The sequence below is a fragment of the Loxodonta africana genome, chromosome 25 (genome assembly GCF_030014295.1).
Source record: "Loxodonta africana isolate mLoxAfr1 chromosome 25, mLoxAfr1.hap2, whole genome shotgun sequence".
Taxonomy (NCBI): Eukaryota; Metazoa; Chordata; class Mammalia; order Proboscidea; family Elephantidae; genus Loxodonta; species Loxodonta africana.
In genome coordinates, this window is record NC_087366.1 from 20,951,221 (window position 1) to 20,971,087 (window position 19,867).

The 19,867-nt window shown below is 43.6% G+C and overlaps 1 protein-coding gene across 3 annotated transcripts in view; it reads right to left on the bottom strand.

Moving 5' to 3' along the window:
- The window catches only part of CACNA1E (calcium voltage-gated channel subunit alpha1 E), a 359,405-nt gene that overhangs the window by 150,313 nt on the left and 189,225 nt on the right, over window positions 1–19,867 (bottom strand). For all 3 annotated transcript variants that reach the window (XM_064276555.1, XM_064276554.1, XM_064276553.1), the window contains exon 7: window positions 9,518–9,621. In XM_064276555.1, coding sequence (XP_064132625.1) covers window positions 9,518–9,621 — 104 coding nt within the window. The remainder of the gene's footprint in view (window positions 1–9,517; window positions 9,622–19,867) is intronic.

The window sequence follows — 19,867 nt, forward strand, 5'->3', positions numbered from 1 at the left end:
CGCCTTCTGAGGTGTAAAACAGGTCTTGGAGAGATCTGTTACTAATAATTAACACTAAGTATTTGCTATCTGCCAGATACTAAACAAAGAACCGCAGTGGTGCAATGGTTAAGTGATAGGCCGCTAACTAGAAGGCTGGCGGTTCAAACTTACCCAGCAGCTCTGCAGGAGACACCTGTAAAGACTACAGCCTAGGAAACTCCATGGGGCAGTTTTACTGTCACATGGGGTCACGATGAATTGGAATGGACTTAACAGCACCCGACAACAATGAGGTACTAAACACTTTACATGCATGATCTGATTTAGTTTTCCCAGTAATCCTATAGTGGAGCCCTGGTGGCACAGTGGTTAAGAGCTCAGCTGCTAACCAAACAGCTGGCAGTTCGAATCTACCAGTTGCTCCTTGGAAACCCTATGAAGCAGTTCTACTGTGTCCAATAAGGCCATTATGAGTTGGAATTGACTCAACTGCAATGAGTTTGGTTTTTGGTAATAATCCTATATGGTGGGTACCAGTATTATTTTTCCCTGGGTAGCACAAATGGTTAACCACTTGACTACTACCGGTCGGTAGTTCAAATGCACCCAGAGATGTCTCGGAAGAAAGGCCTGGAGATCTGCTTCTGAAAGGTCACAGCCTTGAAAACCCTATGAATTGCAGTTCTACTCTGACACAGGGGGTCGCCCTGAGTCAGAACCTACTCAATGGCAACTTTTTTTTTTAATTGAGGGTATAGAAATGTGAGGTGACTTGTCTAAAGTCTTACAGCCAACAAGTAATGGAAATAAGATAAAAACCCAGATACACTGTCTCCAAGTCTATTTTAACTACTAGGCTATACCAATAAAAAAAAAAATAGCACAGAGCAAAAAGTGCCCAGGACAAGGGAGTAGGGGACCCAGGTTCTGGTTAAGATCGGCCACTAAATAGTTTCATATCACCACTAAAGAGTTGCATACTAGTTGAAAAATTCACTTCACTCTCCAGTTGAGTTTCCTCAGTGGTAACACAGAGGCCAGGAGTAAACAACAGGTATCAACCCTTTTACCTCAAATAATTTTTACCCCACTCTAAGGTATAATTTAGACAACTGATAATACAAAACATCTTGAGGAAAGGCAGGTTATTTCAACAACACTCTCCTAAGCTTTATACCTGAATCCCACAGCCACGCAACTCACCCAGGAAGCTGTCCATCTACTCAAAGCGAGAACTGTACACACTTTACTCCGGCAATTGCAACTGCATTTAACATGCAGAGCTGGAAAGGTCTGCATTTCTTGGCCACCACTGATGGCCCCTTCATTTCTATCAAGTTCTGCTGTACTGGATGCCAGATAATTTCCATCCAAAAGGGGCATTTAAACTACATGGAAGATGTCTTTCAGAGCACAGGTGCCTCGGGCTGGCAGACCTCAGTACAAATTCTGAACCTCTGCTTAATAGCTTTGTCACAGTTACCCGATTTATAAAATAAAGACAGCAATGCCTCATACAGTTGTTGAGAGGATTAAATGAAACAATGTGTGTCATGCAACTGGCAGAGGGCTTGGTGCAAAACACAGTCTCAATAAATCACAGCTTAAAAAAAAGTCAACCTAAAACAAACTTGTTATGACTGAATTATGTCCTCCGAAAAATATCTGTGAATGTGACCCTGTTTGGAAATAAGGATTTCTCTTTTGTTATGTTAATGAGATCATACCCAAGTGAGGTGGATCCTAAACCTAATTCCTTCTGAGAGATGTCACATAAAGGGAAAAGAGACATGGAGAGAGACACATACAAAGGGGAAAGAGATCATGTGAGGATCCACCTACAAGCCAAGGAATGCCAAGGAACGAATAGGCCTACCAGCAAGAAGACAGCCAAAGTCGTGATTTGGACTTCTAGCCTCCAAAACTATGAGACAATAAATTTCTGTTCTTAAAAGCTACCCATTTATGATATTTTTGTTACAGAAGCATTAGGTAACTGAGACAAAACTCTACTGCTGTGAAGTAGCCAAAAGGTATAAAGTATGTTATACTTTCTCAAACTCAATAGGTTTAAAACTTCAACTGTCTCCCTCAAAACTCTTTGTTCTGTGTTCTCCCCCAGCTACCCACCTGTTCAATTCAGAAACCTGTATACACAAGAAACTTCCATTTTATTTCCATCCCCAATATACACTCTGACACCCACAGTTACCAAGTCCTGCAGTCCCACTCCATCAACATCTCCCTGCTTCCAGTCTTGCTTCTCTACACACTTTCTCTAGAAATACAAATCTGATGCAAATCTGGTCATCCTCCCTGTTTAAAATGTCAATAACTCTAGCAAGCCTCTTAGACAGAGTTTAAGCTCATTAATTTAACACATAAGCCTCTTCATGATGAGCCTTTGCCTGCCCCTCTAGCTTCATCTCCTCTATTCCCTTGAGACATCAGTCACTTACAATGGCGCTTCCCACCTTCTTGACTTCCAACATGCTGTTTCCTCTGCTGGACTGTCCTCCTTCTTCTTCACCTAGCTAGCCATCTCAGCCAGCCACTACTCAGGGCTAGCCAAATAGCTAGCCATTACTCATCCTTCAAAAGTATGCACCAACAATCCAAATGTCCATCAGTGGATGAATGAATAAACAAAATGTTGTCTATACATACAATGGGATATTATTCAGCCATAAAAAGGAATAGAGTACCAGTACATGCTACAACATGGATAAACACAAATATTATGTTAAATGAAAGACGTCAGACAGTATCATCATACTGAATGATTCCATTCATATGAAATATCCAGAAAAGACAAATTCATAGAGACAGAAAGTAGACTGGTGTTTGCCAGGAGCTGGGAGGAGCAGGAAATGGCGAGTACCTTCTTAATGGGTATAGGGTTTTGGGGTTTTTTTGGGGGTGGTGATGAAAATATTTTGGAACTAGCTAGAAGGGATGGTTGTACAACATCGTGAATGTACTAAATGCTACTGAATTTTTCACTTTAAAATGGTTAATTTGAGGTTATATAAATTTCACCTCAATAAAAACATTAAATACACACTAATGTCACCTTCTTTAGTTGGCCTTACCTGATCCTTGCCTCCTTCTAGTTTAAATGTCTACCCCTGTTGTTCCCCTACCTAGACTACAAGCTCCCTGAGGGCAGCACCTCTGTGTCTTCATTTGATCTGGTATCCCTGGCCCCTAGCAGCCAGTGTCACACAGCAAGTGCTCAGTAACTATTGGCTGAGTGAAAGACTAAACTCCTCCTGACTGACTCGTGTTCACATCCCAGCAGGAGAACTCCTGTGGTAGTTCGCCCACAATCTTATCTTAGCCCGTTGTCTTCAGTGTCTGCCTGCTTCAAGAGGATCAGACACATGTCAGACTAATACCCCAAGCACCCTTCAGAGATCTCACTTAGACCACTGAGCTGGGTATGGATAATTGCCTTTTTAAAACCACCAGCCATTCCTGTCTCAAGTCATGCCTAGGAAATACTCAGAGCCACCTTCTAATATCCAGAGAGAATCAATGGCAGGTGACTCAGGAGATCAAGGTTTAACTGAAGGTGCATTTGTTAGTCTGTTCCTTGGGGCCAAGGACCTATGCCTTATTCACCTTTGTATCCTCAACAATGCCTTGCAAGACAGTAGGCACTCAACACATGTGACCTGCATATATGAATTTTAAATATACAGCTTTTGAGGAGGCTAGAATTGAATTTAGGCCCCATTATATGTATTTTGAATGATTTCCTTAATTAGTCTATAAGCTCCTAATAGGGACCTTGTTTTATTCATCTTTGTAATCTGAGTCTAATAAGGTATCTTGTGTATAGTCAGGCACTCAATAAAAATTTGCTGAACTGCACTGAATCTTCAAACCCAGCCAGAAAACGAGCTGGTGGCAAGACAAGATAGCTGTTGTCTTGCTAGTTTTGGGAGACACTCCACTCATTACAGAGGTGCAACCAGAGAAATTTCTCCTTTAATATGACAGCTCACCACTCCCCACCAGTCCTTAGTTCAGTGGGCATAGTACAACCAAAGCAATGAAACCTGAACCAGGAGTACACCTTGTAGAAAAGAATACGGCATGTGACCTCAGGATCTTCTACCCTGTGTGCACTAGGCCACTTTGTGTCACATCCAGACCAGTGTGTGTATGTGCATCAATGCATGTCCAGATTAAAACCTGCACCAAAATCTATGCAGTCAGGATGATATTCTGGGCTAACCCTTGGCAGCCTTTCTCTAGTTGTGCCACCTTGGATGCCAGAATCCCTGGTTGGAGGACACCTGGCATATTAACCAAGCACCTAAGCAGAGGTTGGGAAACTGTAAGCTCTGGCCCCATGGCTGCCAATAACTGGGGGGAAGATTAGCATCTCTAAATCCCCTCTTCTCATCTGTGAATAAAGGCAGTGTCTACCTATTACACAAAGATGATACAAGGAACAAATAAGACCGTGAAAACAAAGGCACTTCGAAAACTATAATGTGCTTTATATCCGTGGCGTCTGCCTTGCTCACCAGAGCGTATGTAAGCAGTCCCTGGCCTGGCTGTCCCTGCCTGGGTTTGGAGACAGATGGAAAGCTCTTCCAGAAGGAATTCCCTCAGCAGAAGCCCTGGTAAGGAATGGGTGGAGGCAATGGGGAAGTGAGGCAGCTTAGGGTCAGTTTCTCTCTGTGTACCTCCTGCCCTATAGCCCCTGATGGTACCTCAGGATGTACTTATGCAGCCCTGGTTTGTTTCCATGGAGACAGGAAGCTCTGCTTCTCTTCAAGCCTAAGCTAATGGCTTTCGTCAAATCCTATTTCCTCTGAGACAACTGAAAACGCTACAATGCTTCCATCCATGCTTTCTCTTTAAAAACACTGAAGCCGACAAAAACATACCTCGCAGCCCTCACAGCCACAGGGGCGCTCCTCCCCCAATGCCCGTGCCCCTGTGGGGGTGCCTCAGTCACGAGCACTGGTGCACACTGCCTGCCCCTTGCACTGCTGACTCTTCATCACTTGCCCAACACAGGTGCCCCCTGTGCTCCTCCTTCCATTGTCCTCTCTGCTTTAGGAGCAGACTTGACATTCAAACTGCCTGCAAGTCACTAGGAACAGGTTCAGAGAGTTTAAAAAGAAAAAAAAAAAAAGACTTATTCCTCAGGCTACTTCTCGGTGCAAATTCCAACCAAACTCACTCCAAGGAGAAAGGCCATATCCTCTCCAGAGGCAGGTGAGAGCCAGAACAAGCAGAGGAGGCAGCCCCTGGATTCAGGACCAGCTGCAGGTGAACCTCTGCAGATGCCAGTGATACCCTCAACCCCCGCATGTGCTGAGCACTGAACGTGAAAAAGAAACCAGGACAGAAGTATTTCAGTTTCAGCCTGTAAGGCCCCTATTGTTAACACTCCTTTAAATGTCAGAATTTATTCACACCAGCTGTTCCCAGCTGCTGTTGTCACTTCCTAGGCTTCTCCAGAAGTGCTAAAGAGGCATCTGCCATTCCAGTTCTGTGACATTACCCAACCCAAGGAGGCCATCTCCCTTTGGACAGGCGCTGATGGCCCCACAGCTGGCTCAAGCCAAACAGCCACAGGCTGCTATTCAGATAATTGCCACCTGGGCCTAACACGTGAAGGAGATGAATGCCAATATTATGAAAGAAAAAAGGCAGCTAATAAAACTAAGAGCTCCTCCATGCCAGACCCTGGGCCAGGCCTCTACATATGAGACAGATATTGCTATTCCCATTTTACAGATGACGAAGCAGGCTCAGAGACACTGAGTCATTTGCCCAAACGCACGATGCTAGTCCGTGGCAGGGTTAGGCTTCTCACCCAGGATTGTCAGGCGCCAAAGCCTGTGCTTCTTCCCATGTGCCACTCTTTCCCATCCTGAGAAGGATTTAGAAGAATGAAACAATGCAATTGCAAACCAGAGAGAGTCCATCAGAGTAAATGTGGTCAGATACAAGGCACTGTCCTGAAGGGCCGTGCTGTCCCATTGTTGTTAGGTGCTGTTGAGTCCATTCCTCCCCAAAGCGACCCCATATGATACAGTAGAACTAGCCCGTGGGGTTTCCAAGGCTGTAAATCTTTACAGAAGCTGACTGCCACATCTTTCTCCTGCGGAGCAGTTGGTGGGTTTGAACCTCGACCTCTCAGTTATCAGTTGAGAGCTTAACCGCTGCACCACCAGGGATCCGTTTGCTGTCTTATTACCAGCTATATTAAAACACATCCTGAACCCATACTGGAGCCTCATCTAGAACATCAATGACTTTTGTTAGCACAGCATCTGTCTTTCTCCCTCCTTTAATAGAAAGACTCTGACTTGAATTTTCTAAACTAAAATACAGACACACTTAGAATAAAGAACATCAGATAAGATTACACGAATTAGAGATTATTCCCTCAGTAGAAATATGAGAAAGAAGTCTGTGGTCAGGCCTCTCCCATGAACAGTCAAGGGAAGAACATTTGAGTTACAGGCGTAGGCTGTATGGCGAGAATTACCTGGAGCAGTACATACACAGAAACAAAGAATGTCAATAAATACCTACTGAATGAGTAAATATATAAGAAATTCTCAGGACATCCCATTATGTCTTAAGATCCTCCACTCCAGATGTACACTATTAAGAACTCCTTTGCAACATCTTCTGTTTTTCTTTCATAACTATTTTACGAGTTACCACCCCAGGCTCTTAGCATCACACAGCTGGACTAGTATGGTTGATTCCTCAAGAATCGTACTGCACACAGTCTCTCCCAGTGCCAATTCTTCCCCCACTAATGCTAGATGAATGGTCTTATATACTCCTTTCACCCTACACTTTCTGTGTGTGCAATTTTTTTTTAATTTAAAAATTCAATTTTTGTTTTTCTCAAAGTAATGCATGTAGAATTTTAAAAGTAAAACAGTTTAGAAAAACTTATAATGAAAAAATAGCAGCCCTCTGCCTCATCCCTCCTCACTCTTGAATCTCACTCCCCAGAGGCAACACTGTCCACTCTTTTACCTGTTTCTTCTAGTATTCATTTCCAAATTTCTAAGTATTATACTTTCGCTGCTATTTTTTATCTTTCTATTTTAGATATTGCTTAAAGACTTACTTACTGTGGAAGCTAAGGTTTTAGCCTTTGATATTCCCTTCCCCTTGCCATACTTCTTCTTTCCCATCCTCTCAAGGCAATCATAGGACAATATGGGGGTGTCTCAAGATTCAGCGTTAACAATGGAAATCTGGTTCATAACTGAGTTGCACAGAGGACTTATTATATTTCTTTAGTGGTAACACTTTTGTGTTTTATGGAATTGCTTAGATTGGTGTGTGTGTGTGTCATACAAATATATAAACACATTTACATATTTACATACATATACACAACACACATATATATGTGTGTGTATGTACAGACACATCTTTGACGAAATCCATAAAACTCTTCTGGGTATAATCAAACACATTAGGGACTGTATTAGTTACATTTTTTTTTTCCTTAAACATCATTTTTAAGGAGTCCTGGTGCCACAGTGGTTAAAGCAATCGACTGCTAACTGAAAAGTGGGAGGTTTGAAACCACCAGCAGCTCTGCAGGAGAAAGGTAGGGCAGTCTGCTTCCATAGTTTTACAGCCTTGGAAACACTACGGGGCTGCCATGAGTCGGCATCAACTCGACGTCAAGTGGGTTTGGTTTTGGGTCATCCTTTTCAAATCTGAACTTGATGCTCCCTAGGTCTACCAGATAGCCGTCATCCTAGAACTTCCTTTTACCATCATCCTGGGAATTCCCTTTGCCTCTCTCTTCTGTTGAATCCCTTATTTCCATGATTATTATATATATATGGAATGGTGATCCCCACTCAGGGTGATGGGGTGAGGGCCTGTTTCTTTGCTCACCCCCAAATATCAGTATACATTCGTCTTTTCTCTTCAGACAGTTTCCCCAGAGAGGAACCTCTAAACCCCTGCCAAGTTGTTATATTTCTGAGAGTTAAATAGTGGAAATGGGCTAGGGGTACTGACACTCAGTTTGCAGCCTTTCATTTATCCATCTTTCTTTCAGTATATCATCCAACCCTCAGGTGGACCTGATGTCACAATTCCAAGCTTCCCTGATTCAGCATCTTTAGAGAGCAAGCCTCCTGATTTTTGCTGGGGTACAGGTTGGGGCAGACACCTGTCTAGGGGTAAAGATCTAAGGTATTAGGGAAGGTGGCATCTAAATGTTCCTTACAAGGACTTCCAACCAATCCTCTTGTTTTTAACATCACCCATACTCCAGATTTCAGAGGTACCTGGTACCTCCAATTCCTGAGCCTTTCTAGGGCTCTGTAGGGCAATTAGTTTGTATTTATTGGCATTCCCCACTGTAGGCAAATTAAATGTCAGCTTTCCTGCCACTAAGTCAGTTACCATTTACTCTCCATCTCCAAAAATTTTGTTGATATCTTTCATCTGTTATCATTTCTCCTCTCCTGTTCTCTTTGTCTTGTGCCCTTTTAAAAATGTATTTCCTGTTTTAGTGGCATTTTAAGAGATGGCCCCTTGGTTCAATCTACCATATTTAACCTGAAGCACCACCTTATAAATTTTCATTTGAAGAGCTTATGACGTTTCTCTCTCACAAGAAATCAAGTTCAGCTTTGCTTAGAAAAACCTAAGACCCTCTCAAATCTATCGCCATTTCAGCCATTTTATCTTATACCTTCCATTTCCCAAGTGATACTTCCACTCTAGTTAAGTTAGGTTGCATTATAATCTCTTCATGCTCCATGACAAGCCCCATTTCTGAATTTTTGCTTGCATTGTTCCCTTTCATGAAATGTTCACTCTCATATATTCTATTTTATCCTATTACATATTTTATATTCTAAGCAAAATCCCCATCCTTCATGAAGTCATCTCTGATGATTTCAGATTATATGGATTTGTCCTTTCTCTAAAACAAATTATCTATGTCTTATACTAGTCCTTAGTAGAACTCCCATCCCCTGCTTCAAGAATGTGTGATGTCTTCTTAGCAAAACATAAGCTTCTTAAGGGCAGGAGCCATGCTTAGCATGGTATTGAACACTGAGTATCTGGTGATTGATATAAACTAACTCATACCAAAAACATGGGATTTGACATCCAATATACTGGACATAATAATATTTTAAGGGTAAAGCCTATGTTTTATTCAACTTTATATCCCTAAAAACCAGCACAGTGTTTGACTGAGAAGGTCAATGACTGTTGAGGGACTGAACAGAAGGATGGATGGATAAATGAATTCTTACTGGGTACCATGTTCAGTGTATGTCTCATCAAAAGATTTGTTTGTAACTCCTAAATTCTAAATTCCTAAGGATGATAAAGATGATTAGAATGCCTGTTCACTGCTCCATTCCCAGCATCTAGAATAGTTTGTCACATAGAGGCTGCTCAGTAAATGTCTTCTAAATGAAGGCTGAAAGAGTGAGTCAGGAGACATTAGTTTTCAGTTAGCGAAGAAGTTAAGAGGAGAGAGAAACATCTGGCTTACCCAGAAAGCACTCCCAGGACTAGGTTGAGAACAAAGAAGGATCCAATGATGATGAGGGGGATGAAATACAGCCAATTCCAGGTGGCTCCTAAGGCATCATTGGTCTGAAAGAAAGAAAAATGGTTCCTTAATATTTAATCAAAACCGTCTGCCCAGAGAAGGCCTACACTCCTGGAGCTTCACACATAGGGTGCTATAAAAAGCACAGAGTAATACAGTTACACATTGCCTCGCTCTATTCTCAATTTGCTATTACTGTGGGTTAAACATTCCATGTACAAGGTGAAGGGCATTGCATCAGCCACACCATAATATCCCAAGTTGGAATATTCTAGCACTCTCACTTGGCAGATGAGAAAACTGAACCAAGAAATGTCAAATACTTGTCCAAGTTCATGCAAACAATCCGTGGCTAATAGTGTTTGGTGATGTGGGTTCTAAGTGTTTGTACTCTAAAATGGGCAGATTCTCAGAGAGGCAGAGGCAGGCGTGCCCATCACTCTATTCCATGGATGCTGGCAAAGGCCTTGACATGGTTGCTTGGGAGAAAGTAGGGTCATCCACATCCTGCTCAGCACTTAACCTTGGAATCTGGTTTTCTGTGTCCCATCACAGTATCAAGTTGGCCCAAGCCTGGCCCCACCCCAGCAAGGCCCTGGATAGAACAATGACCAGTTAATAAATCTAGACTTGAAGAGTGACCTCTCACCCTCTTTCTCTCTGCTGCTAACACACAGTGAACTGAAAAATGCATGGAAATTCATATTCTGGACTCCTGTGCCACAGTTTAGTGCAAGGCCCTTGAATGGTAAGGGACTGGGGAAGGATTACTATATCACATGATTTAGCTAAAGAAGCAACTCTTGGCAGGATGTCTTACTAGAACCTTGAAATAGAGCTTGGGAACATTTTGAAAAAATCCTCTCTAACACTTACGCTTCTCAGTTCTCAACTGAGGGTTCTCAAGCTTTGTCTTGACTTCTCCTCCCCATGATATCATTCTAAATCTTTCCAAATACCCTTGAATTACACTTTACATATTCAGGGCTTTGAAATACCCCTGGTTCTTCCATATATACACTTTAACATCTGTTTGAGACTCACAACAGAATTGTATCTGGAGAAAAATATATTTTATCCCCAATTCACTGAGGAAACAAGGACATAAAAGCCAAATATCATGCCTAAAATTCACACACTATATTGGTAGAATATTTAAACTAAGAATTTCTATGACAAAGTGTTTCTGGTCAGTCCTTGTGATTTATACCCTTTTCTCCCCTAACTGCTAAAATTGGCAAAAATATTTTGATTCATTGTCATCACGCCTTTTTTGGACTTCTATAACATTTCATCTTGTTTTTCTTATGAACTATCTCATTCTTTCTCTGCCTCCCATTCAAATATCTCAGTTCACAGAACAGAGCCTCCCATTCATCATCAATTATCCAATTCCCTCAATAGGGCAGCTATCACTGTTAGTAGATTCTTTCATTAAAAATAATTTCTAAGACAACTTCCTTTCACCAAACTTGTGTCTTCTCTCTTAGCTCTACACTGTTCAAACAGATGACTAAAACTGAAGCAGAATAAAAGTATTTTTTGTTTTTTTCTTTTTTTAATCTGAACTAAACGGGACAAAGGCAGAGACCTTCCAATTGTAAAGTGTAAGATGCAACTCTTTGGCTCGACCATATCTGATCAGTTAAATGTAAGCAGGGAAGATGTAGGCCAGGCCTCAGAGGAAACTGTTCCTGGTTGTCAGAAGGAAGATGCAGAAGAACTGGGTGCCAAGTGCTATGAGAGATTTTAGTGGAAATAAAATCCCAAAAATTCATGCCATCAAGTTGAGTCCGACTCAAGCAACTCTATAGGACAGAACAGAACTGCCCCATAGGGTTTCCAAGGCTGTAATCTTTATGAAAGCAGACTGCCACATCTTTCTCCCAAGGAGCAGCTGGTGGATTTGAACTCCTGACCTTTTGGTTAGCAGGTGAGCATTTAACCACTGAACCACCAGGGCTCCTTTTAGTGGAAATAGAAAGCTGGTTTTCCTGAGAGAGTTGAGTGCTCAGTTGCTAATAAACACTATTTGGTATCCACAATGATGACAATGAAATGGCTACCTTTAAGATGCTTGTGGTTCCAGGAATGACTGAGCTAGAGTTTGAGGACGGCTCAGAGCATTTCAACTGGTAACTATTTGCCAGGATGCTGTAGAATGAAGAGCATTTCCCAAATTATGTTCTTCCCATTGCCAGTGATCTGCAAGATGTTAACGTATTCTGTGAAAAATGGGCTTCTGTAACCAAAGAAACTTGGGAAACAGCAGATTCTATTTCCCTCTTAACCTCTGAGAAGATCTGCAAAAAAGAAATATTATTTGCTGTTCTTACACCTTCACTTCATCAATGTCTGTGATCATGGAAACACCTTTTCCAATGAAAATCCATTAACATCTCAGGGAACATAGCTTGGGAAATGGCCCGGAGCCTGCGATGTGCTTCCCCATTCGTCTATAAAATACTGATGATGAATAGTGTCTTTTCATTCCATATTTTGTGAGAATGTTTTGGTTTTGCTTTCACCTGCATTAAGGCATTTGAACCTGAACTCTCTGCTCACTTCTGTATCTGGTGTCTAACACAGTGTTTGGCACACAGAGATGCTCAATTAATCAATAAATGGCCACAATTTTACTAAGACGACTCTCTCACTTAAAATACACCAATAAAATTCATATATATTCCCTCTTAATCCGTGGCACTTGATCTGAATTCCTATAAATCTCATCCACTACAGCATCGGGGTCTATTTGGTGAAAAAAGAGAAGGAAGGGGCCAGAAGGAGAAGAAGAAAAGAGCAGGGAGGACACCAGCAGCAGTGGCACTATGCCTGAGGGGATTATTAAAGATAACTGACAGCTTAGAAGGTTCTTTTGGAGAAAGCACCTGACAGCTCCCCTAGATTATTCACAAACCTTTTAATAGACTTGCCGCACCCTCTCCACACCTTTCTCCTCTCCCCCAGTTTCCTCTCACTTCTTCCATGCTCATCCCTGCTCGCCTGGTGGCCTCACTCTCACCTCACCTGCTTGTCAATGGATCAGTACCACGTCCAGTAGGACAAGGGGACATCGCTCAGCAGGAGGTGGATAAGCCAAGGACTCTATACTTCCCTCCTCAAAACATGGCAAGTTCTTTATGATGCTAATTAAGGCTTCAGTCTACTTCTGATTCATCATTATTAAAACCTTAAAATTGTCCAGTGTAGGAGAGACAACTACAGAAGTACCTTTTAAAACTAAAAGAAAAAAAGTTGAAGAGAAAGAAGTAATAGAAGGGTCTGAAAGCAGGGAGAGTGCCCTGATACCAGGCAAAGTGGGAGACCAGAGTGCCAAACAGGAAGTTGCCACTCCAACCCCAGAGTGGTGACTGTTTTCCCTCTTGTGCTGTGCCTTTGTGTGCTCATAGCAGAAGGTCGAAGAGAGGCGGGCTGCTGTGTGAGAGGGAGAATTTCTCGCTTTCCATCTCGCTCCATTTTGCCCCCCTCTGCTTCTATGGCAGAGGCACGGTTCTCAAAAGCTGCTTTCACGTAAGATCGTAAAAGTCTATGTATTCCCCCAGGGGATCTTCCTTCAGGAGCTCGGGATAGCCATGCTAAGTACTCCAAGCAAGGTCCTGGGGAAGGACACCATGGCTTCCAAAACATGTTCTGCAGGGTTCTGGCACCAGAAGAGTCTCCCAATAGAATCATCACAGCCCAGACCTCTATTGTGACGCAGCTAAAGGTAAATCAGGGTCCCTCCCAGCAAACAATGCCGTATAAAGAGTGCCAGGCTCTTCAGTCCACACCATTTATGGGACACCTATTATGGGAAACCCTGGTGGCATAGTGGTTAAGTGCTATGGCTGCTAACCAAAGGGTAGGCAGTTTGAATCCACCAGGTGCTCCTTGGAAACTCTATGGGGTGGTTTTACCCTTTCCTATAGTGTTGCTATGAGCCGGAATCGGCTAGACGGCACTGGTTTTTTATTATGTGCCAAGGTCCCTGGGTGGCACAAATGATCTGTGTTCAGCTACCAGTTGAAAGGTTGGCAGTTCGAACCCATCCAGCAGCACTGCTAAAGAAAGGCCTGGCACTCTGCTTCCATAAAGATTACAGCCAAGAAAACTCCACGGAGCTTAAATCTACTCTGTAGCACATGGGGCTGACATGAGTTGGAATTGACTTGACAGCAACAGCTTTTTGTTTGTTTGTTTTTACCATGTGTCAGGCATTAAAGAAGAGTGCTTTTCTTTGGGGCAATGTGGTCTTACTTAGGGGGTGATTCTCCTCCTGTCCCCCAACACCTTCCCTGCCTAGGCCTCCCCCTAGACTGGCAGGCTGGCAGTGCTCCATATCTCTCACCTGCTGATTTCCTGAGTGACACACACATGCACACGTGTGCATGATGGGGGTGATGACAGACAGAGAAAGCAGTCCGGGGGTGGCAGCCCACCTGCACAGGGACTGCTCAGCGGGTTCCAGTCCTGACACGGTGGGAATGTGTTCCTTTGGGAACCTGCCTGAGTGCGGGTGGTGAGCTCACCCACTCCCTGTGTAAACAGGCACACATGGCAATTATCACATTAATCTCCAGGGGGTGGGAGAAAATGGATGGGAGGTGGGGGTGGAAGGAGCAGGATTGGAGAGAAAGATGGGGAGGGAGACAGCCAGAAAAAGGGGGCCCATGGAGCTTCTAGCCTGAGCTGTATGGTCAGGGCCAGGCCCCCACTCTGGGAAACACGTCTCTACCTCGGGCTTCACAAGGATTGTGGAAAATATTCTGATGGACCCCTTGTCCACATGCCCTCTTTACAGAGCAGGTCTGAGCATGGAGGTTATGACTGAGTGGGGAGGCTGAGGGGGTAGGGCTGGGAAAAAGGCGGATACTGATTCTGGGGTGTCAGAAAGAAAGAGTTTCTGGGCCACACCTGCTTCAGAGGCTGGTGGCAACACCTGCTTCTAAGCCCTGGACTGATCTACATCAGGGTTTCTCAACCTTTGCACCATTAATATTTTGGGCTGGATAATTCTTTGTTCTGGGGAGTTGTCCTGTGCATTGTAGGATGTATAACAACATCCCTGGCCTCAACTCACTAGATGCCGGTAGCACTCCCCTCCCTAGTTAAAAAAAAAAAAAAAACAGTTAGGACAATCAAAAATATTTCCAGAATTGCCAAATATCCTGGGTCTGCGGGTGGCTTCCAGGTCAGAACCACTGGCCCAGAGGCTCCCCCTCAAAGAGAGATCTTCAGCTTAGCTTAGGTCAGAGGACGGGTGAAGCAGCCATCTTAGTCTACCAAAAGGCCAGGCCATCCATCTTAGCAAAAGTATCTGTCCAATACCTCTGCCGACCACTCCTAGGGAAAGGGGAACTCAGAGGGCAACGAGTGCGGAAGCAAAGAGTCAGAGGCTGACGACTGATACAACTGTTTAACGCCTTCCTTAACTGTAACACACCAAGGCATCTAGCACTTAACGAGCTGCCTTGCCCTCCTCTTGGACTCAAAGCACTCCAACACCAAATATGACAGCTCTCTTCCCACTCTAAGTTACCTGGATTCCATGTTTCATATCTCAGAGCTGAAATGCCCATATTTTGTTCAACAAATGTGTAGACCACCTACTATGTGACAGACATTCTTCTAGATGTTGGGGATAAAAGGTGAGCAAAATCACCTCAGGCCCTTGTGTCACTTAGAGTAGAATGGGAGAGACTCACATTAAACAAATGATCACACAGGTGAGTGGCTAACTTTAAACTGTGGTACTATGAAGGCATCATACAGGGTGCTGACACACAGGTGAGTCCGATCTGGTCTAAGAGGTTAGAAGAATACTGGCTGACGCTTTCAGAGAAAAGAATCATACGAGAGTCTAAAAAACTACCCTGGCTGAGGCAGCTAGAAGGACAGAGAAGATATTCACTATGGAGTTAGAAGAAAAAGAGAAAAAAAGGTTAGGATTCAGAAGTGCCAGGAATCTCACTTAAGACATTATATCCCTGTTTCATCAGAGAGTTGACCAACCTTACAAAGCTGGCTACATCCCTCCCTTAAGTCACACCAGCTGGATGGTGTTTCTAAGGGCACAGCCACTTGTCCTCCTCTTACCATGCCCACATTTTGGGAAAAAGGCACAATGTACAGTGCACTCTACAAGCCACTAGGCAGTTAAACACCTACAGACACACTCCTACATCCCAGAATGCCAGTCATTGTCTTGGAAGAGGGTTACGAGAACACATCATCCAACCACATCGTTCGATAGAAGAGGAAACTGAGGCCCAGAGAAATGACTTCCCCAAGGACATAAGCAAGTTATTGTCAGAACTGGGGCCACAATCTAGAACCACAATGGGTAAACTTCTTGAGAACATTTGTTCCTCCGTATCTCGTTTAGTCCCAGGTTTCTCTCAAAAGCAATCCTAACCAAATTATTACCACCTTCTAGAGGAGAACAAAAGACCAATCGTTAAGTACCTGGCTGCTAACTGAAAGGTCTGCAGTTCGAACCTACCAGAAGCTCCGTGGGAGGAAAGACCTGTCAATCTGCTCCCGTATACCCTTGGAAACCCTACAGGGCAGTTGTACTGTATCTATAGGGTCGCTCTGAGGTGGAATCAACTAAATGGCACAGAAAAATAGGGGAGAACAAAACATAAATAGGAAAGTCAACACAAGGATCTGTCTTCTCGGCCCACTGGCAAGAAAGAAATGTGGGGAGCAGGTGGAAAGAGTGCGGACAGAGAGCTTCAAGAGAAACATAACCACCTGCTGTACCAAGCAAGGAGGCTGAACCTGTCAGTCCCACCAGGCACAACATTTTATTATGTCTCAGATCCCTGAGCATATTTAATAAACATGCTAAGTCTCCCCACACTAACAACTTCCAAAGGCAGCATCCGGCTTAGCCAGGGCCCATTATAAATAATTAAGACTCACCATACTCTCTGGTCGTTCCCAGCCCCCTGGACTTGAGAGCTAGCAGTCACCTTCTCCTTACTTGCCTGGGTATAACTGTGATTGTCACTAAGGGTCCAATGGTGCCTTTGTTCAGATTCAAAAGTACTCTGGGGAATGACTGACTCTCTGGACATTTCACCACCCATTCTTCCCCTTTTCTTGCCAGTGGGAAAACTGGGCAGAATCAGTTTGGCCATGAGGAGTGCCAGAAAAAGAAAGCATTCCCATCCCCTCTACAGGCAGCCGTATGTTGCGTAAGAACAGAGTCAGGAGCTCCCTTCCAGGGAGCCCTGCTCAGCTCATGGCCAAGCACGGTCCCCACCCTGGATGTGAGCTGTAAGATCACCATCGGTGTTGTGCAGACAAGAACTGAGATGTCACCGTCGATCCGTCCACACTCCTGGGAAGACAACTCAAGAAAAAATACCAAACCCAGGGAAGGCAGGCAGTGCTACACTGACTATAAAACTGCCATTACTGTGTTTATGCAAGGGAGCAGCTCAAAACCCACCGGAGCTCAGGGCCCTGCTCTGCTTAAACCGTCCTAACTCCACTGTCACTGTGATGTGACCTTTACCCTGTCACCACCCTTTCTGACCTCTATCCCAGAAGACCAACATGGAAACAACAGATCCTTTAAAAAACATCTTGTAACTGTTGAAGTTGGGTTTGGGCTACATGGGGGTTCCCTATACTATACTCTCTACTTATGCGTTATGTTTGAAAATTTCTATGATAAAAAGTTTAGATTGTTTTCCTAAATTAAATAGCTTACTTAAATAGTTTAACATCATATAAGCATTTTAGGAGAATTCCTTTTTTAGTTAAAACAGCGAAAAATGTTAACAGTGATAATAAACTGGGAGGTAGAAATAAGTGACATTTAAATCTTTCGTTCCTTTGCAACTTTCTGTCATAACTAAGCTTTGTTTCACGGTCAGAGAAAAATAAAGGTTTTTGAGAAAAAAGTTTTAAAAAGGGTCTTCTTGTAGCCTGCAACCTGCAGCCCAGGGTGCTGGAAAGGCAGAGATATCTGGGGCTGCCGGGAGGCAAGGACAGAGGTTGTTAGTCCTACGCTGAGCTGTTCAGCTGGGATGTGGCTTTGCTCTGGACAAAGGTGAGCATGTCGTTCCTCAGCTCAGTGAGTTGCCCTGACGCCACTATATGCAGGCTGGCCAGTGCCAGTGAATTACAGAGGGAGGTAAGTGGGATGCACCCAGGGACGATGGTCAGGTAAAACACAGGGCTTGCTGAAGGGAAACTCGATGCACTCTCAAGAGAGTGGAATGAGAGAAGATGTCAGTCTCAGAAGACCCTTCTTTGGAGGCCCAGGAGCAAAGATGACAGTACAGGACCCTTGATAGATCTCCACACTGTGAAAGTTTTATGCAAGGTCCACTATACAGGCAGTTCCCGGATTACGAATGAGTTCCATTCCTAAATTGTCTTTAAGCCAAATTTGTATGCAAATCGGGTCAGGCATGGTTTGTATGTGACGCCAGTTATTAAATATTTGTCTTAGTACACAGTATATAGTGTATCTTTCTATGCATAAAAAAGTTAAACACTTTAAGATACACTAAAATATCTTTAACATAGTAATACAGTAATAACAATGTTTTGATGCTCATCACAAAATAGCACCTGTTTGTTACTATGAACCACTGTAAGTACCTCGAATTTTTAATATAATAGGCTCTATGGGGCTGGTTGTATGTTAAGCCTGACATTCGTAACCTGGGGACTGCTTGTTTTCCAGAAAGAACGTGACGGATGATGCATCCCGTCTCCCTGCTGCTTAAAACCCTCCAATGGCTGCCCCTGCCAAATCTCTTACCATCACTGACCCCATTCTAACCTTGGTAGCTCCTCTCTCATCGGTCCCTGTCTCACTGTACATAAAATCACATAGCCACACCCAGCTTCTTAAATTCCCCCATATGCCATGTTCTTTCAAACCTCTATGCTTTTGCTCATGTTGTCCCCACTGCCTAGAATGCCTTCCTACCTTTTCCACCTGGAAAGCCTCTAACTACACCTGATTAAATGTTGCCTCCTCCAAGAAACCTTCCCAGAATCAGTCATTCCTTCCACTCCCTGCACTCAATTCTGCTATCCCACCCATAACTCTGTGTTTCAATCACTGCTGGCTTATACAGCATTCTCCTCTATAGACACCCCTCACGAACAAGGAGTAGGTTTTGTCTATGTATTCCAGAAAGAATGTGCTGGATGACACCGGTAATAGGTCTTCATGCAGTCCCTAGCTGGTTTTCCAGCCTATCGCGGGGTCCTCACGGATTAATCCTTCTCATTACCATTATTTATTGCTTTTCCTTTGGTCTCCTCTCTCCTCCAGTAACCAATCACTCAAGTCTAAGTACTCTAACCCTCATGTCTTGCAGATTATAGAGCTCGAAGGGGTCACAGCATCTTGCACAAACCCCTCATTTCACAGGTGAAGAAACTAAGGGTCAAAAGCTAAGTGACTGCTCAAAGGTACTCCACTACTTGGTTGAAGAGGTAGAACTAAAATGCAGGACCTCTGACCCCATCCACTCACTCTGCACAGCCCTCTATTCCATATACTTACTTTAGTATTTAAAAATATACGGCCCAGTTCTCTCTAATTGTTTTGCATGTAATTAGTCTAACCACATGATCTCATTTGAGGTTGAAGGCCGTGATCACATCTATCACTTCTTCTGAAGGTCCAGAGCTCTGAGGTCAGATCTGCAAACACTGTTATTCAAATTCATGAAGAAAGGAGGATGGCAGCTAAATGTCATGGAAGGCTTCCTAGAGCTACAGCTGTACCTTCACCTGGACTTAAAGTAGGAAGGAGACTTTGATCGTCCAGTCAAGGGAGAAAGACATTCCAAGGAGAGGGAAATAGGTGGGAACGAAGAAGCCACAGACGGTTGCTACTGGCAAGAGTAAGGCTGGCTAAGTCAAGGAAGAGTAGGTCTTAAAAAAAAAAAAAAGGTCTTGGAGGATCCTAAATGGAGGTCTAAAATGTTTGTATTTGCTCACTCCTCACGAGCCCTTCCTTCTTTCTTCCCTCTCCTGTCCCCTCGCTCTGCCAAACCTCACATTTGCGAACACTGCTCAGCCTCTATAAGGCCTCCTATGAGCACATCACTCCACTTCACTTCAGAATTCCCCCAGCACTTAAGAACACCCCATAATAGCACACATATTCATTCATCACTCTCTGCATGCGTACTATGCACAAGATGAATGAGAAAGGAAAACAGTCCTCAAGGGCCTTGGTACCCACAAGAAGACTAAGTCATGAGTACAAATACCTACAATAAAAAAAGAACATTAAGTGCTGCA